The sequence below is a fragment of the Bombina bombina genome, chromosome 12 (genome assembly GCF_027579735.1).
Source record: "Bombina bombina isolate aBomBom1 chromosome 12, aBomBom1.pri, whole genome shotgun sequence".
NCBI classification, from domain to species: domain Eukaryota; kingdom Metazoa; phylum Chordata; class Amphibia; order Anura; family Bombinatoridae; genus Bombina; species Bombina bombina.
This window is the reverse complement of record NC_069510.1, coordinates 47,307,573-47,335,138: the sequence shown is the minus strand read 5'-3', so window position 1 is coordinate 47,335,138 and position 27,566 is coordinate 47,307,573. Positions and strand designations below refer to the sequence as shown.

Here is a 27,566-nt window from a genome sequence, read left to right as displayed (position 1 = left end):
ACTCCGGTTAAAATCATAGTAAAAAACTCTGACAGATTCTTCCTCAAACTCTGCCAGAGAAGTAATAACACGCTCCGGTGTTATTTTAAAATAACAAACTTTTGATTGAAGTCATAAAAACTAAGTATAATCACCATAGTCCTCTCACACATCCTATCTAGTCGTTGGGTGCAAGAGAATGACTGGGACTGACGTAGAGGGGAGGAGCTATATGCAGCTCTGCTGGGTGAATCCTCTTGCATTTCCTGTTGGGGAGGAGTTATATCCCAGAAGTAATGATGACCCGTGGACTGATCACACATAACAGAAGAAACTGGCAGTTTGGATAAAAATGCCGCAAGGGAATTATCCATGACTGCTGCTAATTGTTGTAATGTAATAGGGGCCAATGCGCTAGAGGTACTAGGCATCGCTTGCGCGGGCATAACTGGTGTCGACACATGGGGAGAGGAAGGTGGGCTATCCTCATTACCTTCTGTTAACTAATCATCTTGGGCTACATTTTTAAGTGAAACATCGTGATCTTTAAAATGCATAGATACATTAGCACACTTAAAACACAAATGCAAAGGGGGTTCCACAATGGCTACTAAACACATAGAGCAACGTCTATCTGTAGGCTCAGACATGTTAAACAGACTTAGACAGCACTCAAATACTGAAATATACAATTTGAGAAAAAACGGTACTGTGCCTTTAAATAATAAAAAGCGCACACTTTTTTACTAAATCTCAAAAAATGATCCAATCTTTCTGAAATTTTTACCACACTATCTTAATGCTTTGGAATGATTGCACAGTAAATTTCAAGTCAATTAACCCCTTAATGCCCGAACCGGAGCAACCTAAAGCTGACAACCGGTTAGCAAACTACAGCACCGTGCCACAGCAATCTGCTGTGGCCCTACCTTGCCCCTGGGGATTAATTTGATGAAAATAAGCCTCTATGAAGTCCTCCAGTAGTCTTTGGACCCTCCACGTGAAGCTGCATGAAGCTGTCTGCAATATGAACTGCGCAACTGAGGCGCAAAATTTAGGCCCCCTCCCTCTCCACTCCGGAGTTCTGGGGCCTTCAAAGCCCTAAATAGGTGTCTAAAATTCTGCAATGTGGAATAAAACCCCATAAAACACTTCAAAAGTGATAAAAATTTGAATAAATATTATATTTTCACAATAAAATAATCGATTGCCCTTTAACAGTGTCCACCAGTCTTTGAGCCCTGTTAATTAAGCCTTCCTTCTATACTGAGTCTCAGAATATGGCTTACCTTCCCCACATGGGGATTCTTGTCAGTCTTCTAGCATTACTAAGTCTTGACTAGAAAAAGATGACTGAACATACCTTGTAGCAGTTAAGCCTGCAAACTGTTCCCCCCAACTGAAGTTTTCTGGTACTCCTCAGTCCTGTGTGAGAACAGCAGTGGATTTTAGTTACAACATGCTAAAATCATTTTCCTCTCAGCAGAATTCTTCTTCACTTTCTGCTAGAGAGTAAATAGTACAAACCGGCACTATTTAAAAATAACAAACTTTTGATTGAAGATATAAAAACTACAAATCTAACACCACATTCACTTTACCCTCCCGTAGAGATGCTACTTGTTAGAGCGGCAAAGAGAATGACTGGGGGGCGGAGCCAGAGGGGGAGCTATATGCACAGCTCTGCTGTGTGTTCTCTTTGCCACTTCCTGTAGGGAATGAGAATATCCCACAAGTAAGGATGAATCCGTGGACTGGATACACCTTGCAAGAGAAATAAACGTTGCACTGTGCTGCATTGGGTTACCGGACCCCGTATTTGCTTATCTTAAAGCACTTACGCTATATCTTCCCAGCAGTGAACTCACAAAACTAAAGCTGTATGCAACATTGATCAACGCTTTTTAGACATTTTTTAGTGTGTAACTTTTTTTTTTTTTTTTTAAATCTTTTTACTGAAAAGAATCTGTTTTCAGGTTACAACATAAAGTTCAGGCAATAGAATTCTTACAGTATATTAGCATAGATAAACAAGTCATTTGAACAGACTCAGGATTTACATAAGAACATAATATATAATTATACATGTCAAAAAGGATATAGTAATAAATAAAAAACCGTGTCTCATCGTAAGATCAATTTCTTCAGGTACATATTGAAAATACCAGATACAGATTCTACTGCTAAATAGTTATTATTTTGGTCTACTCTTATTTAATTATCAGTCAGTTGTTGTTATTAGTAAACATTTTAGTTAATTGCACTCAGCTTCACTCCCAACTATGGTTGGAGTTTTAATGGAATTTTTAATGTATTCGTCCCATAATGCTTGTAATACAATAAAACTAATCTCTATTGCCATTTTTGAATGCAGTGTATTCTTCTAGTTCAAACAATTCTGTAACTTTGTTTTTCCACATTGCAAGGTCTGGAATGTCCTTAGACTTCCAATTCCTAGCAATGAGGATTTTTACGCTGTTTGTAAAAATTCGGAAAAGTGGAATTAAGTGTTTGGAAGGAAGATCTGTTTAACAGCCATATCTGAGGATCAGGAGGGATGGACGTCTGAAGGATTTGTTCAATTTCTCGTATAATGTTATACCAGTAATGATATTTGTGAGCACCACCACCACATATGTCCCCTTCCACTTCCATGTGTCCACACCTCCAGCATCTGTTATTAGTATTAGGGAACAGTTGGTGCAACTTCCTGGGGGTCATATACCATCAATGTAATATTTTATAGTTGACTTCCAGTATGGAAGCTGATGTAGAGGATGTTTTAGTGTTAGAAAACATTAATTGCTGTTTGTGGAAGTATAACTGCCCCTAGTTCTCTTTCCCACATTTCAATAGAATATGGCAGGTTCCCAGGGAGGGGTTGAGTAAGTATTTTATATATAATGGAGGGAAAATGTTTTACTGGAATGTTAGTTAGATATAGTTTTTCAATACTGGTGGGTGAGCGGGTCATGTTACGGGAATGTTGGTGTGAGGAGATGTAATTGTGTAATCTCCTGTAAGAGAACCAGTTCTCGGCCCAGTTATAATCTATTTTCTATAAATTGGTCTTGAGTGCAAATGGTGTTGTCCACAGTGATGTGGTAGAACAGGATATCCCGCGAAGGGTATTCTGAATTATGTTGCTTCTCAAATTTAGATATTGAGAAGTTTATGTTGTGAATTAATGAGGTCAATGGTCCCTGATTGGAGGACAGACACGGGTTATGTCTATTCACCGATTACCACTGACAAGCAATTACTCTTGTAATGGGGTTTGAAATCAGCTTGCTTTCCTTTGAAAAGGTCGGGCTCCAGCAAAAGCTTGCAAGTATCAATTATGTATTAATGCTTTCGTCTAGTAGAACCCATCTCTTCTGCTCCCTGTTCGCCCTCCAATCCAGGATCCTCTGTAGAAATATGGGAGGTCCTATAAGCCTCTAGGTCGGGTATTCCTAGTCCGCCTTGACTTTTGGGGAGTGACATTGTGATTTTATTAATTCCTGGTGGGGTTTTTTTCCATATAAATGAGCTAAATAGTTGTTGGATCTGTGGAATGTATCTGGGTGGTAGTGGGATTGGCAGTGTTTGCATGATATAAAGCAATCTTGGGAAAATGTTCATCTTAATAGTGTTTATTCGCCCCAACCAAGAAAGTTTTATTGAGCTCCAGGAAGAGAGGTCACGGATGATTTCTGCTTTAATTGGGAGGGAATTGATTTGGTAAACCTTGTCCAGGGAGTCGGTTAGGAAAATACCCAGGTATTTCATTGCACCGTTACACCATTTAAAGGGGCACTGAATTTTAATTATTAGTTCTAAGTGTTTTGGTAGACACAAACCCATAATATCTGACTTGCTTTGGTTAACTAGGAAGTTTGTTAGATTTTACAAAGTGGATAGTTCTGTTAATAAGTGTGGGATAGATTTTTCTGGATTAGTAAGGGTGAAAAGGATGTCGTCCACGAATAATGAAAGTTTGTAGACATCTTGCCCAATAGAGATACCTGTAATTTCTAGGTTATTTCTGATTTTTGCTGCTAAGGTTTCTCTTAAACAAGCAAATAACAGGGATGAGAAGGGACAGCCTTGACGGGTACCGTTTGTGATAGGAAGCGGGGAGATAATATGCCGTTAATGAAGATTTGTGCACTAGGGGATGCATATAACGTGAATATATGGTTTATAGTTGAAGGGCCAAAGCCAAAGGCTTTTAGAGCAGCTCTTACAAAAGACCAGTTGACCCGATCAAAGGCCTTTTCGGCATCTGTGGATATAAGAACTGAGGGAATGTTCTTATTATTAGAATACCAAATTAATTGTAAGTAACGGACAGTGTCATCCTTAGCCTCCCGACTAGGGATGAAACATACTTGATCTCAATGTATGATGCTAGGGAGGAGCCGGTTAATTCGGTTTGTCATTACCTTGGCAAATATTTTAATGTCCGTATTTATGAGGGATATCGGGCAGTAGCTAGAAATTGGATCTAAGGATTTAATGGGCTTAGGTATAACCGAGTGAGCCTTTAGCACAGAAGGAGGGACCAACCTATTGTCGTTGATACTTTGAAAATAGTTAAGGAGGTGGGGAGCTAGTATTTATTTAAATTGAATATAATAGGTATTTCCAAACCCGTCAGGTCCTGCGGCTTTGCCTGTTGGAAGTGAGGATATGGATTCTATGAGTTTGTCCTCTGAGTAGGGGGCTTCAAATTCATAATTTTGTTCTTTAGTTATCGTGGGAAGGTTTAATTGGGTTAGATATTCTGTTATGTCTTCTGGGTTAGGGTTAGCAGTCATGTCTCTTATGTTATATAGTTTCTCTTAGTGGTCTTTAAAGGCGTTTGCAATATCTTCAGAAGAGGACCACATTTTGCCTGTTATCATGAATTCCCATGACGTAATGTTTACGTGACCTTTTCTTAAGCTGACGTGCTAACATTTTCCCATGTTTATTAGCCCCTTCGTAGTAGATCTTCTTAAGAAAAACAGAATTTATGCTTACCTGATAAATTACTTTCTCCAACGGTGTGTCCGGTCCACGGCGTCATCCTTACTTGTGGGATATTCTCTTCCCCAACAGGAAATGGCAAAGAGCCCAGCAAAGCTGGTCACATGATCCCCCCTAGGCTCCGCCTTCCCCAGTCATTCGACCGACGTAAAGGAGGAATATGCATAGGAGAAATCATATGATACCGTGGTGACTGTAGTTAGAGAAAATAAATCATCAGACCTGATTAAAAACCAGGGCGGGCCGTGGACCGGACACACCGTTGGAGAAAGTAATTTATCAGGTAAGCATAAATTCTGTTTTCTCCAACATAGGTGTGTCCGGTCCACGGCGTCATCCTTACTTGTGGGAACCAATACCAAAGCTTTAGGACACGGATGATGGGAGGGAACAAATCAGGTCGCCTAGATGGAAGGCACCACGGCTTGCAAAACCTTTCTCCAAAAAATAGCCTCAGATGAAGCAAAAGTATCAAATTTGTAGAATTTGGTAAAAGTGTGCAGTGAAGACCAAGTCGCTGCCTTACATATCTGATCAACAGAAGCCTCGTTCTTGAAGGCCCAAGTGGAAGCCACAGCCCAAGTGGAGTGAGCTGTGATTCTTTCAGGAGGCTGCCGTCCGGCAGTCTCATAAGCCAATCGGATAATGCTTTTAAGCCAGAAAGAGAGAGAGGTAGAAGTTGCTTTTTGACCTCTCCTTTTACCAGAATAAACAACAAACAAAGAAGATGTTTGTCTGAAATCCTTAGTGGCTGCTAAGTAAAATTTGAGAGCACGAACTACATCCAAGTTGTGCAACAAACGTTCCTTCTTTGAAACTGGATTAGGACACAAAGAAGGCACGACTATCTCCTGGTTAATATTTTTGTTAGAAACAACTTTCGGAAGAAAACCAGGTTTAGTACGCAAAACCACCTTATCTGCATGGAACACCAGATATGGAGGAGAACACTGCAGAGCAGATAACTCTGAAACTCTTCTTGCAGAAGAAATTGCAACCAAAAACAAAACTTTCCAAGATAATAACTTTATATCAACGGAATGTAGGGGTTCAAACGGAATCCCCGGAAGAACTGAAAGAACTAGATTTAGACTCCAGGGAGGAGCCAAATTTTTGTAAACAGGCTTGATTCTAACCAGAGCCTGAACAAAAGCTTGAACGTCTGGCACAGCCGCCAGCTTTTTGTGAAGTAAAACAGATCAAGCAGAAATCTGTCCCTTCAAAGAACTTGCAGATAATCCTTTCTCCAAACCTTCTTGAAGAAAGGATAGAATCCTAGGAATTTTTATCTTGTTCCATGGGAATCCTTTAGATTCACACCAACAGATATATCTTTTCCATATTTTATGGTAGATTTTTCTAGTTACAGGCTTTCTAGCCTGAACAAGAGTATCAATGACAGAATCTGAGAACCCTCGCTTTGATAAAATCAAGCGTTCAATCTCCAAGCAGTCAGTTGGAGTGAGGCCAGATTCGGATGTTCGAACGGACCTTGAACAAGAAGGTCCTATCTCAGAGGTAGCTTCCATGGTGGAGCCGATGACATATTCACCAGGTCTGCATACCAAGTCCTGCGTGGCCACGCAGGAGCTATCAAGATCACCGATACCCTCTCCTGTTTGATCCTGGCTACCAGCCTGGGAATGAGAGGAAACGGTGGGAACACATAAGCTAGGTTGAAGGTCCAAGGTGCTACTAGTGCATCCACTAGAGCCGCCTTGGGATCCCTGGATCTGGACCCGTAGGAAGGAACCTTGAAGTTCTGGCGAGACGCCATCAGATCCATGTCTGGGATGCCCCATAATTGAGTTATGTGGGCAAAGATTTCCGGATGGAGTTCCCACTCCCCCGGATGAAATGTCTGACGACTCAGAAAATCCGCTTCCCAATTGTCCACTCCTGGGATGTGGATTGCAGACAAGTGGCAGGAGTGAGTCTCCGCCCATTGAATTATTTTGGTCACTTCTTCCATCGCCAGGGAACTCCTTGTTCCCCCCTGATGGTTGATATACGCAACCGTCGTCATGTTGTCTGATTGAAACCTTATGAATTTGGCCTTTGCTAGTTGAGGCCAAGCCTTGAGAGCATTGAATATCGCTCTTAGTTCCAGAATGTTTATCGGTAGCAGAGATTCTTCCCGAGACCAAAGACCCTGAGCTTTCAGGGGTTCCCAGACCGCGCCCCAGCCCACCAGACTGGCGTCGGTCGTGACAATGACCCACTCTGGTCTGCGGAAGCTCATCCCTTGTGACAGGTTGTCCAGGGTCAGCCACCAACGGAGTGAATCTCTGGTCCTCTGATCTACTTGTATCGTCGGAGACAAGTCTGTATAATCCCCATTCCACTGTCTGAGCATGCACAGTTGTAATGGTCTTAGATGAATTCGCGCAAAAGGAACTATGTCCATTGCCGCCACCATCAAACCTATTACTTCCATGCACTGCGCTATGGAAGGAAGAAGAACAGAATGAAGTACTTGACAAGAGTTTAGAAGTTTTGATTTTCTGGCTTCTGTCAGAAAAATCCTCATTTCTAAGGAGTCTATTATTGTTCCCAAGAAGGGGACTCTTGTTGACGGAGATAGAGAACTTTTCTCTACGTTCACTTTCCACCCGTGAGATCTGAGAAAGGCTAGGACAATGTCCGTATGAGCCTTTGCTTGTGACAGGGACGACGCTTGAATCAGAATGTCGTCCAAGTAAGGTACTACTGCAATGCCTCTCGGTCTTAGCACCGCTAGAAGGGACCCTAGTACCTTTGTGAAAATTCTTGGGGCAGTGGCTAATCCGAATGGAAGTGCCACAAACTGGTAATGTTTGTCCAGAAAGGCGAACCTTAGGAACTGATGATGTTCCTTGTGGATAGGAATATGTAGATACGCATCCTTTAAATCCACCGTGGTCATGAATTGACCTTCCTGGATGGTAGGAAGAATTGTTCGAATGGTTTCCATCTTGAACGATGGAACCCTGAGAAATTTGTTTAGGATCTTGAGATCCAAGATTGGTCTGAATGTTCCCTCTTTTTTGGGAACTATGAACAGATTGGAGTAGAATCCCATCCCTTGTTCCTTTAATGGAACGGGATGAATCACTCCCATTTTTAACAGGTCTTCTACACAATGTAAGAATGCCTGTTTTTTTATGTGGTCTGAAGACAATTGAGACCTGTGGAACCTTCCCCTTGGGGGTAGCTCCTTGAATTCCAGAAGATAACCTTGGGAGACTATTTCTAGGGCCCAAGGATCCAGAACATCTCTTGCCCATGCCTGAGCGAAGAGAGAAAGTCTGCCCCCCACCAGATCCGGTCCCGGATCGGGGGCCAACATCTCATGCTGTCTTTGTAGCAGTAGCAGGCTTCTTGGCCTGCTTTCCTTTGTTCCAGCCTTGCATTGGCCTCCAGGCAGGCTTGGCTTGAGACGTATTACCCTCTTGCTTAGAGGGTGTAGAACTTGAGGCTGGTCCGTTTCTACGAAAGGGACGAAAATTAGGTTTATTTTTAGCCTTGAAAGACCTATCCTGAGGAAGGGCATGGCCCTTTCCCCCAGTGATATCTGAAATAATCTCTTTCAAATCAGGGCCAAACAGCGTTTTCCCCTTGAAAGGAATATTAAGCAATTTGTTCTTGGATGACGCATCCGCTGACCAAGACTTTAGCCAAAGCGCTCTGCGCGCCACAATAGCAAACCCTGAATTTTTCGCCGCTAATCTAGCTAATTGCAGGGTAGCATCTAGAGTAAAAGAGTTAGCCAATTTAAGAGCACGAATTCTGTCCATAATCTCCTCATAAGAGGTATCTTTATCTAGCGACTTTTCTAGTTCATCAAACCAGAAACACGCTGCTGTAGTAACAGGAACAATGCATGAAATTGGCTGTAGAAGGTAACCTTGCTGAACAAACATCTTTTTAAGCAAACCTTCTAACTTTTTATCCATAGGATCTTTGAAAGCACAACTATCTTCTATAGGGATAGTAGTGCGTTTGTTTAAAGTAGAGACCGCCCCCTCGACCTTAGGGACTGTCTGCCATAAGTCCTTTCTGGGGTCGACTATAGGAAACAATTTCTTAAATATAGGGGGAGGGACAAAAGGTATGCCGGGCCTTTCCCATTCTTTGTTTACAATATCCGCCACCCGCTTGGGTATAGGAAAAGCTTCGGGGGGCACCGGGACCTCTAGGAACTTGTCCATCTTACATAATTTCTCTGGAATGACCAAATTGTCACAATCATCCAGAGTAGATAACACCTCCTTAAGCAGAGCGCGGAGATGTTCCAATTTAAATTTGAACGTAATAACATCAGGTTCAGCTTGTTGAGAAATTTTTCCTGAATCTGAAATTTCTCCCTCAGACAAAACCTCCCTAGCCCCTTCAGACTGGTGTAAGGGCATGTCAGAACCATTATCATCTGCGCCCTCATGCTCTTCAGTATCTAAAACAGAGCAGTCGCGCTTTCGCTGATAAGTGGGCATTTTGGCTAAAATGTTTTTAATAGAATTATCCATTACAGCCGTTAATTGTTGCATAGTAAGAAGAATAGGCGCACTAGATGTACTAGGGGCCTCTTGTGTGGGCAAGACTGGTGTAGACACATAAGGGGATGATGCAGTACCATGCTTACTCCCCTCACTAGAGTAATCATCTTGGGCATCATTTTCACTATCACATGCATCACATCTATTTAAATGAAAAGGAACTTTGGCTTCCTGAAATACAGAACATAGTCTATCTGATGGTACAGACATGTTAAACAGGCATAAACTTGATAACAAAGTACAAAAAACGTTTTAAAATAAAACCGTTACTGTCACTTTAAATTTTAAACTGAACACACTTTATTACTGAATATGCGAAAAAGTATGAAGGAATTGTCCAAAATTCACCAAAATTTCACCACAGTGTCATAAAGCCTTGAAAGTATTGCACACCAAATTTGAAAGTTTTAACACTTAAAATAACGGAACCGGAGCCGTTTTTACATTTAACCCCTATACAGTCCCTGGTATCTGCTTTGCTGAGACCCAACCAAGCCCAGAGGGGAATACGATACCAAATGACGCCTTCAGCACGCTTTTTCAGTGTATCAGAGCTCCTCACACATGCATCTGCATGCTTTGATTCCCAAAAAACAACTGCGCATTAGTGGCGCGAAACTGAGGCTCTGCCTATGACTAGAGAAGGCCCCCAGTGAAAAAGGTGTCCAATACAGTGCCTGCCGTTTTTATTATCAAAATTCCCAGATAAAAACAACTCCTCAGAGTAACAAACCATTAAACAAGCCTATAAAACAAACGTTTTAGCCCAGAAAAATGTCTACCAGTCTTTAAAGCCCTTGTGAAGCCCTTTATAAATTGTTATTAAAATGGCTTACCGGATCCCATAGGGAAAATGACAGCTTCCAGCATTACCGAGTCTTGTTAGAAATGTGTCATACTTCAAGCAGTAAAAGTCTGCACACTGTTCCCCCCAACTGAAGTTACTTCATCTCAACAGTCCTGTGTGGAAACAGCCATCGATTTTAGTAACGGTTGCTAAAATCATCTTCCTCTTACAAACAGAAATCTTCATCTCCTTTCTGTTTCAGAGTAAATAGTACATACCAGCACTATTTTAAAATAACAAACTCTTGATTGAAGCAATAAAACTACATTTAAACACCAAAAAACTCTAAGCCATCTCCGTGGAGATGTTGCCTGTACAACGGCAAAGAGAATGACTGGGGAAGGCGGAGCCTAGGGGGGATCATGTGACCAGCTTTGCTGGGCTCTTTGCCATTTCCTGTTGGGGAAGAGAATATCCCACAAGTAAGGATGACGCCGTGGACCGGACACACCTATGTTGGAGAAAAGGGCCTTATTTTTGTTTCCTAGAAAAGTATGAAGTTGGCTTCTTTTGTGTTCTATGCTCTCTAATAAGGAGGGGTTTTTGGGGAGTGCTTTGTGTATGTTTTGTAATTTATTAAGGTAGTCCAATAGGGATTATATATATATATATTGTTTTATTTTTGCTGCTTTTAGGGCAATACGTTCACCTCTGATAACACACTTGTGGCCGTTCCATATATGGTTTATGTCAATATCCGGTGAATTATTTATTTGAATGTATTCAATTCTAGATTTTTGTATTTGAATGAGGGCTGTTGGAGCTCCGAGTAGAGAGTCATCGAGTTTCCACATGTTATGTAGACATAATAGGTGGGCCATCTTCGTGTGCAACTGATTTTGGCATGGTCTGAACAGGTTATGGGGTAGATGTCTGTATGTTGAACGTGTGCTAGACTTGATACGTCGGTCATTAAATAATCAATTCTAGTATATGATTGATGGGGATGGGAGAAGAATGTATAATCTTTTGTGGAAGGATGTTGAAGCTTCCAGGTATCATGGACTGCTATTTGGGCGAGGGCTAATTTAATCTGTTTTAAACAGCTTGACACCGAAGAGGTGCCTGTGGAGCAATCTAAACTGGGGTCCAATGCTAGGCTAAAATCCCCTCCAATTACCAAACTGCCTCTGGAAATCTCCAAAATTGTATTGCATAATTGGTGGTAGAAGAGGTATGGATCATTGTTGGGGGCATAGATGTTCACTAATGTTATAGGTCTATGGTATAGTATTTCAACTAGTATTATGTACCTTCGTTCTTTGTCTTTATATATAGATGTTTCAATGAAGGGGAGCTTTTTGCTAATCATTATACCTACAACATTAAGTTTAGTGGAATGGGATGACATATAGATTGATCCAAATTTCTTAAGGGGTAACTTGGGTTTGTGTCCTCTCTTAAAATGGGTCTCCTGGAGAAACAAGATGTCACTTTAACTTCTTTTATAGTCTCTCATAGACATTGACCTTTTTGGGGGGGATATTGAGACCTTTGACATTATGAGATATTATTTTAATGTTTGATAATGTGCTATCCATGACCATGTTGATGATTCAACGAGGGGGCAACTGACCTGGTAGGACCATAGTAGCATTTATAGAGTACAACAGTATATAAACCTGAGTGGATAACTTGAGACAAACATTTAACAATACAATGAATAACAAAGTTAACAAGCAAGTACAATCGTAAACATGGATTGTAATGAACATTTGTAGTGAGTGTATTTCACTACAGAACAACTGTAAATTAAAGGGACATTGAACCCACATTTTTTCTTCTGTGATTCAGATAGAGCATGCAATTTAAAGCAACTTTCTAATTTACTCCTATTATCAATTTTTCTTCGTTCTCTTGTTATCTTTATTTGAAAAGGAAGGCATCTAAGCTTTTTTTGGTTCAGTACTATGGACAGCAATTTTTTATTGGTGGATGAATTTATCCACCAATCAGCAAGGACAATCCAGGTTGTTCACCAAAAATGGGCTGTCATCTAAACTTACATTCTTGCATTTCAAATAAAGATACCAAGAGAATGAAGAAAATGTGATAAATGGAGTAAATTAGAAAGTTGCTTAAAATTTCATGCTCTATCTGAATCCCGAAAGAAAAAAATTGGGTTCAGTGTCCCTTTTAATAAAATACAACAGATTATTAAAAGAAGACAGTGCTAGAATTGGTAGTATATTACCCATTTGAACTTTAAGGCCCCGCTGTGTAAGCAGCTTTTGATCCATTTTGATCAGAATCAAAGTAAGATGAGATAAACTAGAGATGGATACTTTGCAGATCATGGGCATCACAGGGGTAGCCTTTCTTCTTCATGTGCCAGCGGCTGTAGATCCATATTGATCAAAGTCAAGGTGAGATAAAATAAACTAGAGATGGGTACTTTATAGTTCATGAGGATCATAGGGGGGCCTTTCTTCTTCAGGTAGGGAGGGGCCTGTTTTTCTCCTCAACAATTGCACTCTACTCCAGTGAGATCTTCGCTCTTTTGGTTTCAAGGAGCTGGTATCCACAGGGATAGGAGGCAGATCTAGTGAAGCCTCCATAGGTGGCGTGAACATAAGTTTAAGTGCTCTTGATAGATGGTCTAGGTCGTTAAAGTCTTTATAGACGAGTTGTGAACGATTACGTGAGACAATCAGGCTAAAGGGAAAGCCCCAGCGATGGGAAGGGGGCGCAATGCCCTGTGCACTCTGTCTATATCCTCATTAGGTAAAGGTGAGGAATAAGGTAATAGATGCAGAAAAAGGCCTTTCCAGTAAGCTTTAAGTTGTTCTTGTATGACATCCTCAGGTATTCCGCGTATTCGCAGATTATCCAGGTCCTCAACTTTATCTTGTAATAATTGCATCATCGAGTCTTGAATAGAGATTTATTGTGTATTCAAACTGACTAGGTTATTCATAGCTTCCTGCCCCTCTTCTAGGTAGTCAATCCTTGAACCCATTTCATTAAGATCCTTTTTAAGGTCTCTAAGCTCTTCCATGATAAATTACTTCAGAGAATCCTAGTCTGATTTGGAGGGTAAGATAGCTAGCTGTATTTGCATAGCCTGTAGTGAATCTTGTCGGCTGGATGTATTCTCTGAGGTTTGTGCGACAACATGTGTATCGCTTGGTGAAGAACTAACATTAGTCGCTTGGTCAGTAGCTTGGAAAAAAGGGGAAACAGATGGTTTCTGGTTTGGTGGTTTCGTATGCTTGTCCATTTTCTGGCCTTTCCTGTTTTATTTGAATATTATATATGTCCTGAAATGGCGGTGTAATAAATGAAAATTATATCTCTCACTTTAGTTTATTTGTCCGCCTTAGCAAGTGATGGTGCGGATAACTGTAGGCTCCCTTTTGCTCTGTATTTCAATATCTATATTCAGTCCTTGAGTGGGATGTTTAGATTCTTGACCCCTTTTTCTGGTCTATTGTTTTGTAAGGTGACAAAGCTCAATCGTGTGGTTTAAATACCAAGACTTTATGTAAGCAGTGATGGAGTAGTGTTTTGTCAGCCTGCGTGTTATAGCTTAATCGTACTCACAGTTTTTCTCAGAGTTGCGGCTGTTGCCTAGCCACGTGGGAGCTGGTTTGCCAGCGTGTGCTATGGTGATGTAAGGCCCTTTGCAAGTTCCGCTCTTACCAGGTACGTTAGAGATTGTGTAGCTGACGTGGTCCGGGCGCCTCACAACCCGTGTGCAATTGCCGGAGTATGATGGTGGGTAGATGTTAGTTCGGTGATGCTATGCCGCAATTCAAAATGCCGGCTCTCTGGGATCTAAAACTGCTTCTCCAGCGAAAGCTGTAGAGATACGGCCAGCGGCGAGTTTGACTATATCCTGAATCTTGAGGGTAATTGATACCTTTGTTAGTTAGGGTAGAGACTCTCCGGGCCCCATGAAAATAGGATAGAGAGTGTTGGCTACTAAGGAGCTCTCCTAATGTGCTGCAATGTACCAGCACGGCTTGGCTCCGCCCCTGCCCATTTTTAAATTATTTTTAAGGGAGACGTCCCTGTGGATCTTATAGGTGAGTTAACGGCATGCATGCTTAATATTGTTGAATAAATTGTATTATTTTAAGATTTCTTATATTTTTAGTTATTTATCCCTAGTATATCCGTGCTAGTTTAGCGCTGCCTCTCTTTTTTGGTTTAAAAGGGACATTATGGTCAAAATTGAAATGCACATAGATTAATTAAATCTTTGAATAGAAACATATTTGTAATATACATGTGTTGGAAAAAAATGCTTCTAGAAAAATGTATTACTGTTTTAGTGTTAACATTTATCTCTGCACGTGCACGAGAAGCATAGCTAGATATCTCAGTGCACCAGCATTTTAAATACTGCAGCTGCTCAGAGCACCAGTGGGGCTTGTATCATGTCAGCAATAAACAAACTGATTCATTACCAGAAGGTACAAGCACCTTAGGATCAATGAGCCTGTGTTGTGTTTAAAATGCTGGTGCACGGTGCATACGTAAATACACTTTTGAAACAGCTTTAACTTTTACTAGCAGCATTTATGCCAATACGTATATAGCTTCTATTCAAAAGAGAAATGCACCCATGTCTTTTCCAATTTTGGCTGGGATGTCCCTTTAATTCACCAAGATGACACTGTTTTCTTATCTATTAAAAAGCGTGGCCGGACTGTTATACGATGGACAATTGTGCGATAGATAATAATCCGACAGACAAATGTCCGTTGGATAACAGTCAGGCCGCGGCTTCCAATTCTAATCACACTCCACTCCGCATGGACCCATCACAGCCTCACTCTAACGTCATAAATCTTTATTTAAAATAATACAAAAATAAAACAATTAAATAAGGTTATATTTTTAACATTTTTTTATATTATATTAGCTTACATATTTGTTATTTTTTATAATATATTAACTTATAATTATATTTATGGGGAAGGTAATAGGATATGTAAGGGGAGGGGAATGTGTTAAAAGCACATCGTGGGGGTGGGACCCAGAGGAGGTTGAGAAGCCCAAGGCAATGATTATAACAGAACACTCTGGAGCGTATCTGCCCTCGGACGAATGTTCTTGTATAATAAGGCTTTACCATCTGATAGTGAGTAGCGTACGTGGGCCAGAGAGTTAAGAGAAATAAACGTCAGCCAATTGTGACTGTCAGTCATTTCTCCACTTGGAATATAGTCTCTCGGACATGTGTGCTTCGGAATTCTGTCCAAGAACCACTTAAAAACACATTTTTATACATAAATGTGTGCCAGGCTTCTGTTTACAGCTTCTAAGTGCTGTTGGAGATTACATTTTGTTAAGAATTGAAATCATACTATAGACTAATGCTGAATCATGTAGATTGTGGTACATACCGTATAATTTTGTCTTCAGAGGTCTGGACAACAGAACACTCACCGGGCACCCAACACAGATGAGTAACCTATAGGGCATACATTGACACACATTGTTATGTTTAGATTTTCAGAAAAGTTTCTATTCAAGAGGTCTATCTATAAAGCTATGTCAAAAGAACTGCATTTAAAGAGACAGTAAAATACAATTAAACTATCATGATTCAGATAGAGCAATTTTAAACAGCTTTTAAATTTACTTCTATTACATTTTCTTCAGTCTCTTGGTATCTTTTGTTGAAGGAGCTACATTGCATTACAGGGAGCTAGCTGAACAGATCAAGTGAGTCAATGACAAGAGGCATATATGCACAGCCACAGATTTACTTAAATTATCAAGCAGGAGTGGGTGCACATATACACCTCATTGGCTCAACCAAAGAGTATTTAAAGGGATACTGAACCCAAAATTTTTTTCTTTCATGATTCTGCTATAGCAGCAATTTTAAGCAAATTTCGAATTTAATCCTATTATCAATTTTTCTTCGTTCTCTTGGTATCTTTATTTGGAAAAAAAAAAAGAATGTAAAGCTTAGGAGTCTGCCCAGTTTTGGTTCAGCACCCTGGATAGCGCTTGCTGATTGGTAGCTACATCTAGCAACCAATCACCAAGCGCTACCCAGGTGCTGAACCAAAGATGGGCCGGCTCAAGCTTACTAAAAAAAATTGATAATAGGAGTAAATTGGGTTCAGTATCCATTTAATGTACTCTGTGAAAAGCATGCATCATATTATGCATAAAAAGTGTATAAACAGTACAGTTAAACTAGTGTTACAAATTTACATTACAAATCCCCTTACATTACACAGGGAAAAAAACATATTCTATGTAAATTATCATATTTCTACTTAAAGTACACAGTAATATCCAAAAACAAATTTTAAATTGTATATAAGATTTAAAAATGATAAGGGTTTCTTATATTTTTTTTGCAAAAGTCTTGTAGCATTAGGTGACTGGGTTGAACAGGGGTGTTTCCTAGAGCATATATAGGGGAAATGTTCTTTCATGGTTTGGATAGAACATACAAATTTAAACAACTTTCCAATTTACTTCTATTATCAAATTTTCTTCATTCTCTTGTCATCCTTTGCTGAAGGAAAAGCATTGCACTGCTAGCAGCTAGATGAACACATCTAGTTAGCCAATCACAAGAGACAAATGTGTACAGGCACCAATCAGCAGCTAGCTCTCACTAGCATAAGATATGTGCATATTCTTTTTCAGCAATGGAAACCAAGAGAATGAAGCACATTTGAAAATAGAAGTGAATATAAAGTGTCTTAATTACATGCTCTATCTGAACCATGCAAGTTTAAATTTGACTTTCCTATCCCTTTAAGTTTTCAAACAATTAGTATTGAAATATTCTAAACATATTACACCTGTAGGTCCTGCAGTTTCATCTTGCTGAATGTAGGATGGTGAGTTTGTTTCAAAATACCAATTGCGCTTATTAGAATGATGAAAAACAATATGTATATAAAACTAGAAATAAATGCAAGGTAACTAACATTGAAATTTGATTTGTATGTGCTTCAAGAATGTTGCTATCAGTGTCTGCTATGGGCTTGATTTATCAAGTTAGGGCGGACAGGGATGGACATATTCGCCCCTGTCCGCCCCAGCTTGCCTCTGCGTGCAGCAATCCGCTGCCGGAATTTAAGATTGCATGCAAGCACTATTTTGCGCTCGCGTGCAATCCCACCCCCTGCCCGCGCACAGCCAATCACAAGCAGGCAGGCGTTGTCAATCTCCCCGCTTGGACGAGACCGGGGAGATTGAAATTCTCCACCTAAGAGGCAGAGATGAGATTAGAAAGCAGCAGTCTGATGAGCGCTGCTTGAAAAATACTGACTGCAGGTTCTCTTGTGAGAACCTGCAGTCGTAGGAAGGCAAAGGGCTTGATAAATCGAGCCCTATGTGTCTACAGTTGCCACCTCGGCCATGTATTCCTGGAGACTTATAAGTTACACATGCTGCAGGGTATGCAAGAAGGAATATGAATAGTGCATATAAATAGTGCTGTCCAGAAACACAATTTATGTTCCTCCCTGCACACCCTGAAGCATGTGTAACTCATAAGTGTCCAGGAAAACATGGCTGAGGTGGCGACCCTATATGTGTCACATTCGCTCTTCCCTGCGAGAGTCTGCATCCTAGTGAGCTTCATTAATTTCTATGAAGGTAAGTTCGCAACTCACTGTGAACTCCTGGTTCCGCCAGGCAAACCTCATTAATATATATATTCAATCTGTACAGTTTTACAAGCTTGTATGTCAGACTATGCAGCATATTCATTAATGAATGGAGAGACAAGCAAGCTTTAGTGAATTAGCTACAATAGAATAACATTAGCAATGATAAGACCAGTGGAGCGTTTGATGTTGGAGATTAATCTAGTTACTTCCATTAATGTAAAATGCATTTTTACAGGGGACACACTAATACAAAAACATGACATATACCAAGTTTCTGGAGATAGCGGCTTTTTGTAGACATTTTCCAGACTCGACATCCCACTTGCAGAGGGTGTTGTCCCGTGAGCCAGTAACCAGCTGGGTGGAGTCTGCAAACATACGGAAACAACCTTATTAGTCTGCTCTAAAATCACTCATTAACCCTTTCCATGCCGCCCTAACTGCGCTGGGCTTTAGCGCCGTTAGGATGGCATGGAATGTCCTAAAACCTTAGTCACTAACTATATGGAATCATCACAAGCTGGGAGCGTGCCTAGCAATAGCGTGATTTCAATTTTTACTTATTTGTTTACATCGGCACTTAGTTCCGATGTAGACAAATAAGTCCCGGCGAGAAAGGGTTATAGTGATACAAAATGAATATACATTTTTTTACAAAAAACAAACAAACCATAAACTGTAATATCAAAATTAAACTTTCATGATCAGGATAGAGCATTCAATTTTAAACAACTTTCCAATTTACATCTGTTATTAAATTTGCTTTTCTCTTGGTATCCTTTGTTGAAAAGCATACTTAAGTAGGCTAATGCACAGCAATACGCTACCGAGTGCTAGCTGCTGATTGTTGACTACATATATATTCCTCTTCTATCAACAGGTGTGTTCAGCTAGCTCCCAGTAGCACATTGCTGCTCCTAAGATGATTCTCCAGCAAAGGATAGCAAGACAATGAAGCAAATTTGATAACAAAGGTAATCTGGAAAGTTGTTTAAAATGACATTCTCTATCTGAATCATGAAAATGTAATTTTAACTTCATACATCAGGCTTTACCCGAGTAATTCTAGGATACCCAAACGCTTCTGGATAAAGCCCATCTACACTATTTTTTTTTGCCTCTGCCTGGGGGGTTCAAGGAAGGCGCCCCATTGATCCTCTGGAATCCACCCCAAGTGAACCTTGAACCCCCCAGGCAGAGACAAAAAGAATAGTGAAGATGGGGAATTACAGTGCATTGTATATATGTTTGATGCAGTGATTTGCAAAATAATTATTTTCTTCAAAGGACGAAAATAGTGCTTTAATTAGCTTTATCCAGAAGTGATTGGGTAATCCTAGGATTTTCCTGGGTAAAACCCAATGTATGATCTTACATTGGGCTTTAGCCACAGCCGCTAGGTAATGTCAGTTTTACCTGGGTAATCCGAGAATTACTCGATATCTGACTTTACCTATTTTATATATATATATATACACACACATACACACACAGAGAAATGCACTCACAGGAACGAACAACTGGCTCAATACCATTGTTAGCCTGTTCTATGGCGATTTGCCACCTGGGTGCAGCTTCTTTTAGCCCACTAATGCTTTTCACAGAGTAGAACTTTCCTGTAGTATATCAGTCTGATCCCGCCTATTGCCTGGTATTTCGGCGCTGGACTGACCGTAATAGGCGGGATCAGACTGATATACTACAGGAAAGTTCTTCTCTGTGAAAAGCATTACTGGGCTAAAAGAAACTGCACCCAGGTGGTAAATGCCATAGAAAAGGCTAACAATGGTATTGAGCCAGTTGTTCGTTCCTGTGAGTGTGCTTCTCTCTGTGTGTATTTAGTCTCCCTATGGGAAAAAGGGGAAACCAGACGTGGACTCCTTGCTCAGTGTGCTTAGAGGAATACTGCTACACCTCACTGACGAGGCCCAATGAAGGCCGAAACGATCGTCTGGGGTTGCTGTGTTCCTTGTTCAGAGAGGAATTGCCTGGTATTTCGGTGCTGGACTGACCGTAATAGGCGGGATCAGACTGATATACTACAGGGAAGTTCTTCTCTGTGAAAAGCATTACTGGGCTAAAAGAAGCTGCACCCAGAGGGTAAATCGCCATAGAACAGGCTAACAATGTTATTGAGGCTGTTGTTCGTTCCTGTGAGTGCACTTCTCTCTGTATGTATTTAGTCTATATGTATATATATTTATTTTTATACCTAAAGATGGCCTTTATATTGGCTTCATGTGGTGGAACCCGTGTCTTAGTTTGTGATAGTTTTTAGTAGTTTATTAGCAGAAAAAGCACGGTGGAGCTTTATACACACAGTCTGCTGTAGCACACACTATACTGTGCCACTATTTCCTGTGTTTACTTATGCAGAGGAATTCATTAACAGCTTAATAAACGTACTGCACAGTGTTTGGCAAATTTGTCTTTGTTTTGGCTTTTTAATAACTATGTGTGCCTGCACTTGAAGCTTACTAGTGCTAGGGTGAAAGGGATTTTTTTATTTGCTAGAAAAAAAAATCCTCTGTTTTGTGCAATGAATTAGTCCCACTCTGATGTCTGTTACATATAAAGGGACACATATAGTATAATATCCTGACAGCTTTTTAGTACAACAATGTTTTTAAAGGGACATAAAACCTAAGAGTTTTCTTCCATAATTCAGATAGAGCATGCAATTTTAAACAACTTTCTAATTTACACCTATTATCAAATTTTCTTCTTTCTCTTGGTATCTTTTGTTGAAAAGGATGGACGTAAGCTCAGGAGCGTGCACGTGTCTGGAACACTATACAGCAGGATTGTTGCAAGAATGTTATCCATTTGCAAGAGCACAAGATAGCAGCACTATTTCCTGCCATGTAGAGTGTCAGACATTTACCTTGGTAACTCTGCAACAAAGAAAACCATGAGAACAAAGCACATTTGATAATACAAGTCAATTGGAAACTTTTTTTTAAATTGCATGCTCTGTCTGAATCACAAAAAGAAAATGTTTGGGTTTCATATATATTTCTTATCTAGACAGTTTAAATTATTGTAACTATAAAACAGAAAGGGTTTGTCACCAACATCAGTGGAAACAAAAGTGATGCTTTATATGCGTAGTTTAAATCTAATTAACAGAATATTACCAGCAATAATAAATGGCTATATACCTAGGATGTGATATTGAACACAGAGAAACATTATGAACCACAAAAGAAATGACAAAAGTAGAAATGCAAAAAGCAAAAAAACATAATTTATGTAAGAACTTACCAGATAAATTCATTTATTTAATAGTGGCAAGAGTCCATGAGCTAGTGAGGTATGGGATATACATTCCTACCAAGCTGCAGCTTTGATTACGGCTTAGAGCCGAAACGCGTCAGATGTTTGTTTGCTGACCTCCTAACTTGTGTCTCGGCCTGGTTTACTAGGTGTTTTACATAGTTTACAATAAAGTAGTATTTTTAATACGCCTCTGGCTGGTGCTCCTTACTCTCTGCTACTTACTCCGTATTTTGACCAAAACTAGTGAGCACAGCTGGTGACTTTCTGTTGCTGAAATCCGTTCCATGCCGTGGATTGCTGAAGCCGACCCGTTACTGACCAATTGCAGTGGAACTGGATCTACACACCCCTGGTGACATCATTGGAGGAGCCAGTGGATTGGCTGTTTACCCATTTGAGGGGAGGATCCGTTCAGCTCTCTGTATCCACAGAGGTACAGTCTGGAAGCGCCCCCGGTGACATCACAAGGTGTTGCGGCAAGGGACGTTAAAGTATGAGAGAATTCATAAGCGTTACGGAAAGGCACTCGTTGCAGTGAGACAAACCACGGGAGCCGAGTGAGCCCTGATAGTGACCGCACCTGTACGTACCGCAAGCTTGTTACTCTGCGAGGAGAAGGGGTAAGCCACTTTTTCCCATTGCAATATTTGTGGATGTATTGGAGGATTGTTTCCCACTAAATTTAACACTTTAACAAGGAGATACTTTGTTGTGTTGAGGGATAAAATAAAAACAGCTATAACCGCTGAGAAATTAAATCCAAAAAATAATTAAGTTTTCTTAAAAATTTCAAAAAACTGAAAACAAAGGCATTATCTGAAACAACTGCCTGAAGAAACTTTCTACCAAAGGCTGCTTCTAAAGAAGCAAACACATCAAAATGGTAAAATTTACTAAAAGTATGCAAAGAAGACCAAGTTGCTGCTTTGCAAATTTGATCAACTGAAGCCCAAGAAGTGGCAACTGATCTAGTAGAATGAGCTGTAATTCTCTGAGGTGGAGACTGCCCCGCCTCCAAATAAGCTTTGTGATTCAAAAGTCTCAATTAAGAAGCCAGAGAAATAGCAGAAGCTTTCTGACCTTTCCTGGAGCCAGAAAAAAATAACAAATAGACTAGAAGTCTTTCTGAAATCTTTAGTAGCCTCAATATAATATTTCAAAGCTCTTACCACATCCAAAGAATGTAAAGACCTTTCAAGAGTATTCTTAGGATTAGGACATAAAGAAGGATCAACAATTTCACTATTGATGTTGTTAGAATTCACAACTTTAGGCAAAAATGTAAATGAAGTCTGCAAAACAGCTTTATCTTGATGGAAAATTAGATAAGGAGACTCGCAAGAGAGAGCAGATAATTCAGAAACTCTTCTAGCAGAAGAAATAGCCAAAATAAATAATACATTTCCAAGAAAGCAAATCAATGTCCAGAGAATGCATAGGCTCAAAAGGAGGAGTCTGTAGAGTCTTCAAAAACCAAATTGAGACTAAGGAGAAGAAATAGATTTAATAACAGGTTTGTTACAAATCAAAGCCTGAACAAAACAGTGAATATCAGGAAGTTTAGCAATCTTTCTATGAAATAAAACAGAAAGAGCAGAAATTTGTCCTTTCAAAGTATTTGCAGACAATCCCTTATCCAAACCATCCTGAAGAAACTGTAAAATCCTAGGAATTCTAAAAGAATGCCAAAAATAATCATGAGTTGAACACCATGAAATATAGGTTTTCCAAACCTGATAATAAATTTTCCTTGAAACAGACTTACGAGCCTGTATCATAGTGCTAATCACTGAGTCAGAGAAACCTCGATGACTAAGCACTAAGCGTTCAATTTCCATGCTATCAAATTTAGAGATTTGAGATTCTGATGGAAAAACGGCCCCTGAGACAGAAAGTCTGGCCTTAAAGGAAGTGGCCAAGGCTGGCAACTGGACATCCTGACAAGGTCCGCATACCAAAACCTGTGAGGCCATGCTGGAGCTATCAGAAACACATAAGATCGTTCCATTATGATCTTGGAGATCACCCTTGGAAGAGGAACCAAAGGCGGAAAAATGTAAGCAGGTTGGTAAAACCAAGGAAGTGCTAGAGCATCCACCATCTCTGCCTGAGGATCCTTGGACCTGGAAAGGTATCTTGGAAGCTTCTTGTTCAGATGTGAGGGCCGATCAGATCTATTTCTGGAAGACCCCACATCTGTACCAATTGAAAAAACACATCTGGATGGAGAGACCACTCTCCCAGATGTAAAGTCTGCCAACTGATATAATCTGCTTCCCAATTGTCTACTCCTGGGATATGAATCACAGAAATCTGACAAGAGTTGGATTCTGTCCAAGAACGTATCAGAGATACTTCTTTCATTGCTGAAGGACAGCGAGTTCCTGTCAGGATGCCAGGAATCAGACTGAGACGAGAAGTGCAAAAATAATAACACCTTTATTAATAGCAAAAAATTATAAAAAGTCCACAAGTCAAATAAGCCAGGAATCAAAACCAGAGCTGGTAGGCATACGAGCCAAGTCAGGAGCCAAAGCGAATAGTAAGACGAGTCGATTTAGGAGCCAAAGTGAGTAGTCAGACGAGCCGGAATCAGGAACAAGGAGAACAACAGAGTCAGGAACCAGCCAGGGATCAGGAACCAGGAGGGACGTCAGACAGCCAGGTAAACACAGGAGCTCTCACAAACAGGTCTGAGACAACGCAAGGGCAAAGCATACTGAACAGAGGCCCTTTAAATAATAAGTGATGACATCACAATTCTGAGACTGCATCCTGACTCACACGGATGATGTACACCAGTCTGGCCATAAAAGGAAGTGCAGGAAATGAGCAGCATCACACAGTATGCACCAGAGTCAGCAAGAGAGGCGAGTAAAATGGCTGCCAGCAGCACATGACAAACAAAACAGGGAAAAAACCCTGACAGTTCCCCCTTGATGATTAACATATGCCAAAGGGCACCAAGAACCTTTGAAAAGATTCTCGGAGCTGTTGCTAGGCCAAATGGAAGAGCGACAAATTGGTGATGCTTGTCTAGAAAGGTGAATCTCAGAAACCGATAGTGGTCTGGATGAATCGGAATGTGAAGATAAGCGTCCTGTAATTCTATTGTGGACATGAAATGACCTTGCTGAACAAAATGCAGAATAGTCCTTATAGTCACCATCTTGAAAGTTGGGACTTAGTTGGTTTAGAGATTTCAGATCCTGAATTGGTCTGAATGAATCTTCCTTCTTTGGGACAATGAACAGATTTGAACAAAAACCCAAACCATGTTGCTGTTGAGAAACTGGAACAATCACCCCTGAAAGCTCTAGATCTGAAACACACTTGAGAAAAGCCTGAGCCTTCACAGGGTTTGTTGGAGGAAAATGGGAAAGAAAGAATCTTCCCATCGGAGGTCTTATTCTGAGACATATTCGAGAGAAACAATATCCTGAATCCACTGATTTTGGACAGAATCTGCCCAAATATCTTGAAACAATTTCAATCTGCCCCCCACCAGTTGAACTGGTTTGAGGGCCGCACCTTCATGAAGTCTTAGGGGCTGTATTTGGTTTCTTATAAGGCTTGGATTTATTCCAATTTGTGGATGGTCTCCAATTGGAACCAGAGACCTTAGGGGAAGGAGTGTTTTTTTTGTTCTTTAATCTGACGAAAGGAACAAAAACGATTGGGAGCTTTACATTTACCATTAGATTTCTTATCTTGGGCAGAAAAACTCCCTTACCCCCAGTGATAGTGGAGATAATAGAATCCAATTGAGAACTAAATAAATTATTACCTTGAAAAGATAGAGATAGTAATCTAGATTTAGATACCATATCAGCATTCCATGATTTAAGCCATAAAGCTCTTCTAGATAGAATGGCTAACGAGATATATTTGATATTAATTATTAATAATATCAAATATAGCATCACAAATGAAATGATTAGCATGTTGAAATAAAAGAACAATGCTAGACAAATCAGGATATAGTAACTGCTGTGCTAGACTGTCCAACCAAAAAGTTGAAGCAGCAGCAACATCAGCTATAGAAATAACATAATTTATGTAAGAACTTACCTGATAAATTCATTTCTTTCATATTGGCAAGAGTCCAAGAGCTAGTGACATATGGGATATACAATCCTACCAGGAGGGGCAAAGTTTCCCAAACCTCAAAATGCCCACAAATACACCCCTCACCACACCCACAATTCAGTTTAACGAATAGCCAAGCAGTGGGGTGATAAAGAAAGGAGTAGAAAGCATCAACAAAGGAAATTTGGAAATAATTGTGCTTTATACAAAAAATCATAACCACCATAAAAAGGGTGGGCCTCATGGACTCTTGCCAATATGAAAGAAATGAATTTATCAGGTAAATCCTTACATAAATTATGTTTTCTTTCAAGTAATTGGCAAGAGTCCATGAGCTAGTGACATATGGGATATCAATACCCAAGATGTGGAGTCTTCCACTCAAGAGTCACTAGAGAGGGAGGGAATAAAAATAAAAACAGCCATATTTCGCTGAAAAAATTAATCCACAACCCAAAAAAAAAAAAAAAGTTTATTTTCATTTTTGAAAGAAAAAAACTTAAATCAAAAAGCAGAAGAATCAAACTGAAACAGCTGCCTGAAGAACTTTTCTACCAAAAACTGCTTCCGAAGAAGCAAATACATCAAAACGGTAGAATTTAGTAAATGTATGCAAAGAGGACCAAGTCGCCACTTTGCAAATCTGATCAACTGAAGCTTCATTCTTAAAAGCCCACAAAGTGGAGACTGATCTAGTAGAATGAGCTGTAATTCTCTGAGGCGGGGCCTGACCCGACTCCAAATAAGCTTGATGAATCAAAAGTTTCAACCAAGAAGCCAAGGAAATAGCAGAAGCCTTCTGACCTTTCCTAGGACCAGAAAATAAAACAAATAGACTGGAAGTCTTCCTGAAATCTTTAGTAGCTTCCACATAATATTTCAAAGCTCTTACCACATCCAAAGAATGTAAGGATCTCTCCAAAGAATTCTTAGGATTAGGACACAAGGAAGGGACAACAATTTCTCTACTAATGTTGTTAGAATTCACAACCTTAGGTAAAAATTGAAAAGAAGTCCGCAAAACTGCCTTATCCTGATAAAAAAAATCAGAAAAGGAGACTCACAAGAAAGAGCAGATAGCTCAGAAACTCTTCTAGCAGAAGAGATAGCCAAAAGGAACAACACTTTCCAAGAAAGTAGTTTAATGTCCAAAGAATGCATAGGCTCAAATGGAGGAGCCTGTAAAGTCTTCAGAACCAAATTAAGACTCCAAGGAGGAGAAATTGATATAATGACAGGCTTAATACGAACTAAGGCCTGTACAAAACAGTGAATATCAGGAAGTATAGCAATCTTTCTGTGAAATAAAACAGAAAGAGCAGAGATTTGTCCTTTCAAGGAACTTGCAGACAAACACTTATCCAAACCATCCTAAAGGAACTGTAAAATTCTAGGAATTCTAAAAGAATGCCAGGAGAATTTATGAGAAGAATACCATGAAATGTAAGTCTTCCAAACTCTATAATAAATCTTTCTAGAGACAGATTTACGAGCTTGTAACATAGTATTAATCACTGTGTCAGAGAAACCTCTATGACTTAGAACTAAGCGTTCAATTTCCATACCTTCAAATTTAATTATTTGAGATCCTGATGGAAAAACGGACCTTGAGATAGTAGGTCCGGCCGTAACGGAAATGGCCAAGGCGGGCAACTGGACATCCGAACCAGATTCGCATACCAAAACCTGTGTGGCCATGCTGGAGCCACCAGCAACACACAAGACTGTTCCATGATGATTTTGGAGATCACTCTTGGAAGGAGAACTAGAGGTGGGAAGATGTAAGCAGGATGATAACACCAAGGAAGTGTCAGCGCATCCACTGCTTCCGCCCGAACATCCCTGGACCTGGACAGGTATCTGGGAAGTTTCTTGTTTAGATGAGAGGCCATGAGATCTATCTCTGGAAGACCCCACATCTGAACAATCTGAGAAAACACATCTGGATGGAGAGACCACTACCCTGGATGTAAAGTCTTGCGGCTGAGATAATCCGCCTCCCAATTGTCTACACCTGGGATATGAACCGCAGAGATTAGACAGGGGCTGGATTCCGCCCAGGCAAGTATCCGAGATACTTTTTTCATAGCTTGGGGACTGTGAGTCCCACCGTGATGATTGACATAAGCCACAGTTGTGATATTGTCTGTCTGAAAATAAATAAACTGTTCTCTCTTTAGCAGAGGCCAGAACTGAAGAGCCCTGAGAATGGCACGGAGTTCTAAAATA

The 27,566-nt window shown here is 40.2% G+C and overlaps 1 protein-coding gene across 1 annotated transcript in view; it reads right to left on the bottom strand.

The window, feature by feature from the left end:
• Positions 1-27,566, bottom strand: part of WDR31 (WD repeat domain 31) — a 144,657-nt gene that overhangs the window by 54,244 nt on the left and 62,847 nt on the right. The window contains exons 5-6 of the mRNA XM_053695335.1: positions 18,237-18,337; positions 15,729-15,796 (exon numbers count right to left, since the gene is read on the bottom strand). Of these exons, the coding sequence (XP_053551310.1) occupies positions 15,729-15,796; positions 18,237-18,337 (169 nt within the window). The remainder of the gene's footprint in view (positions 1-15,728; positions 15,797-18,236; positions 18,338-27,566) is intronic.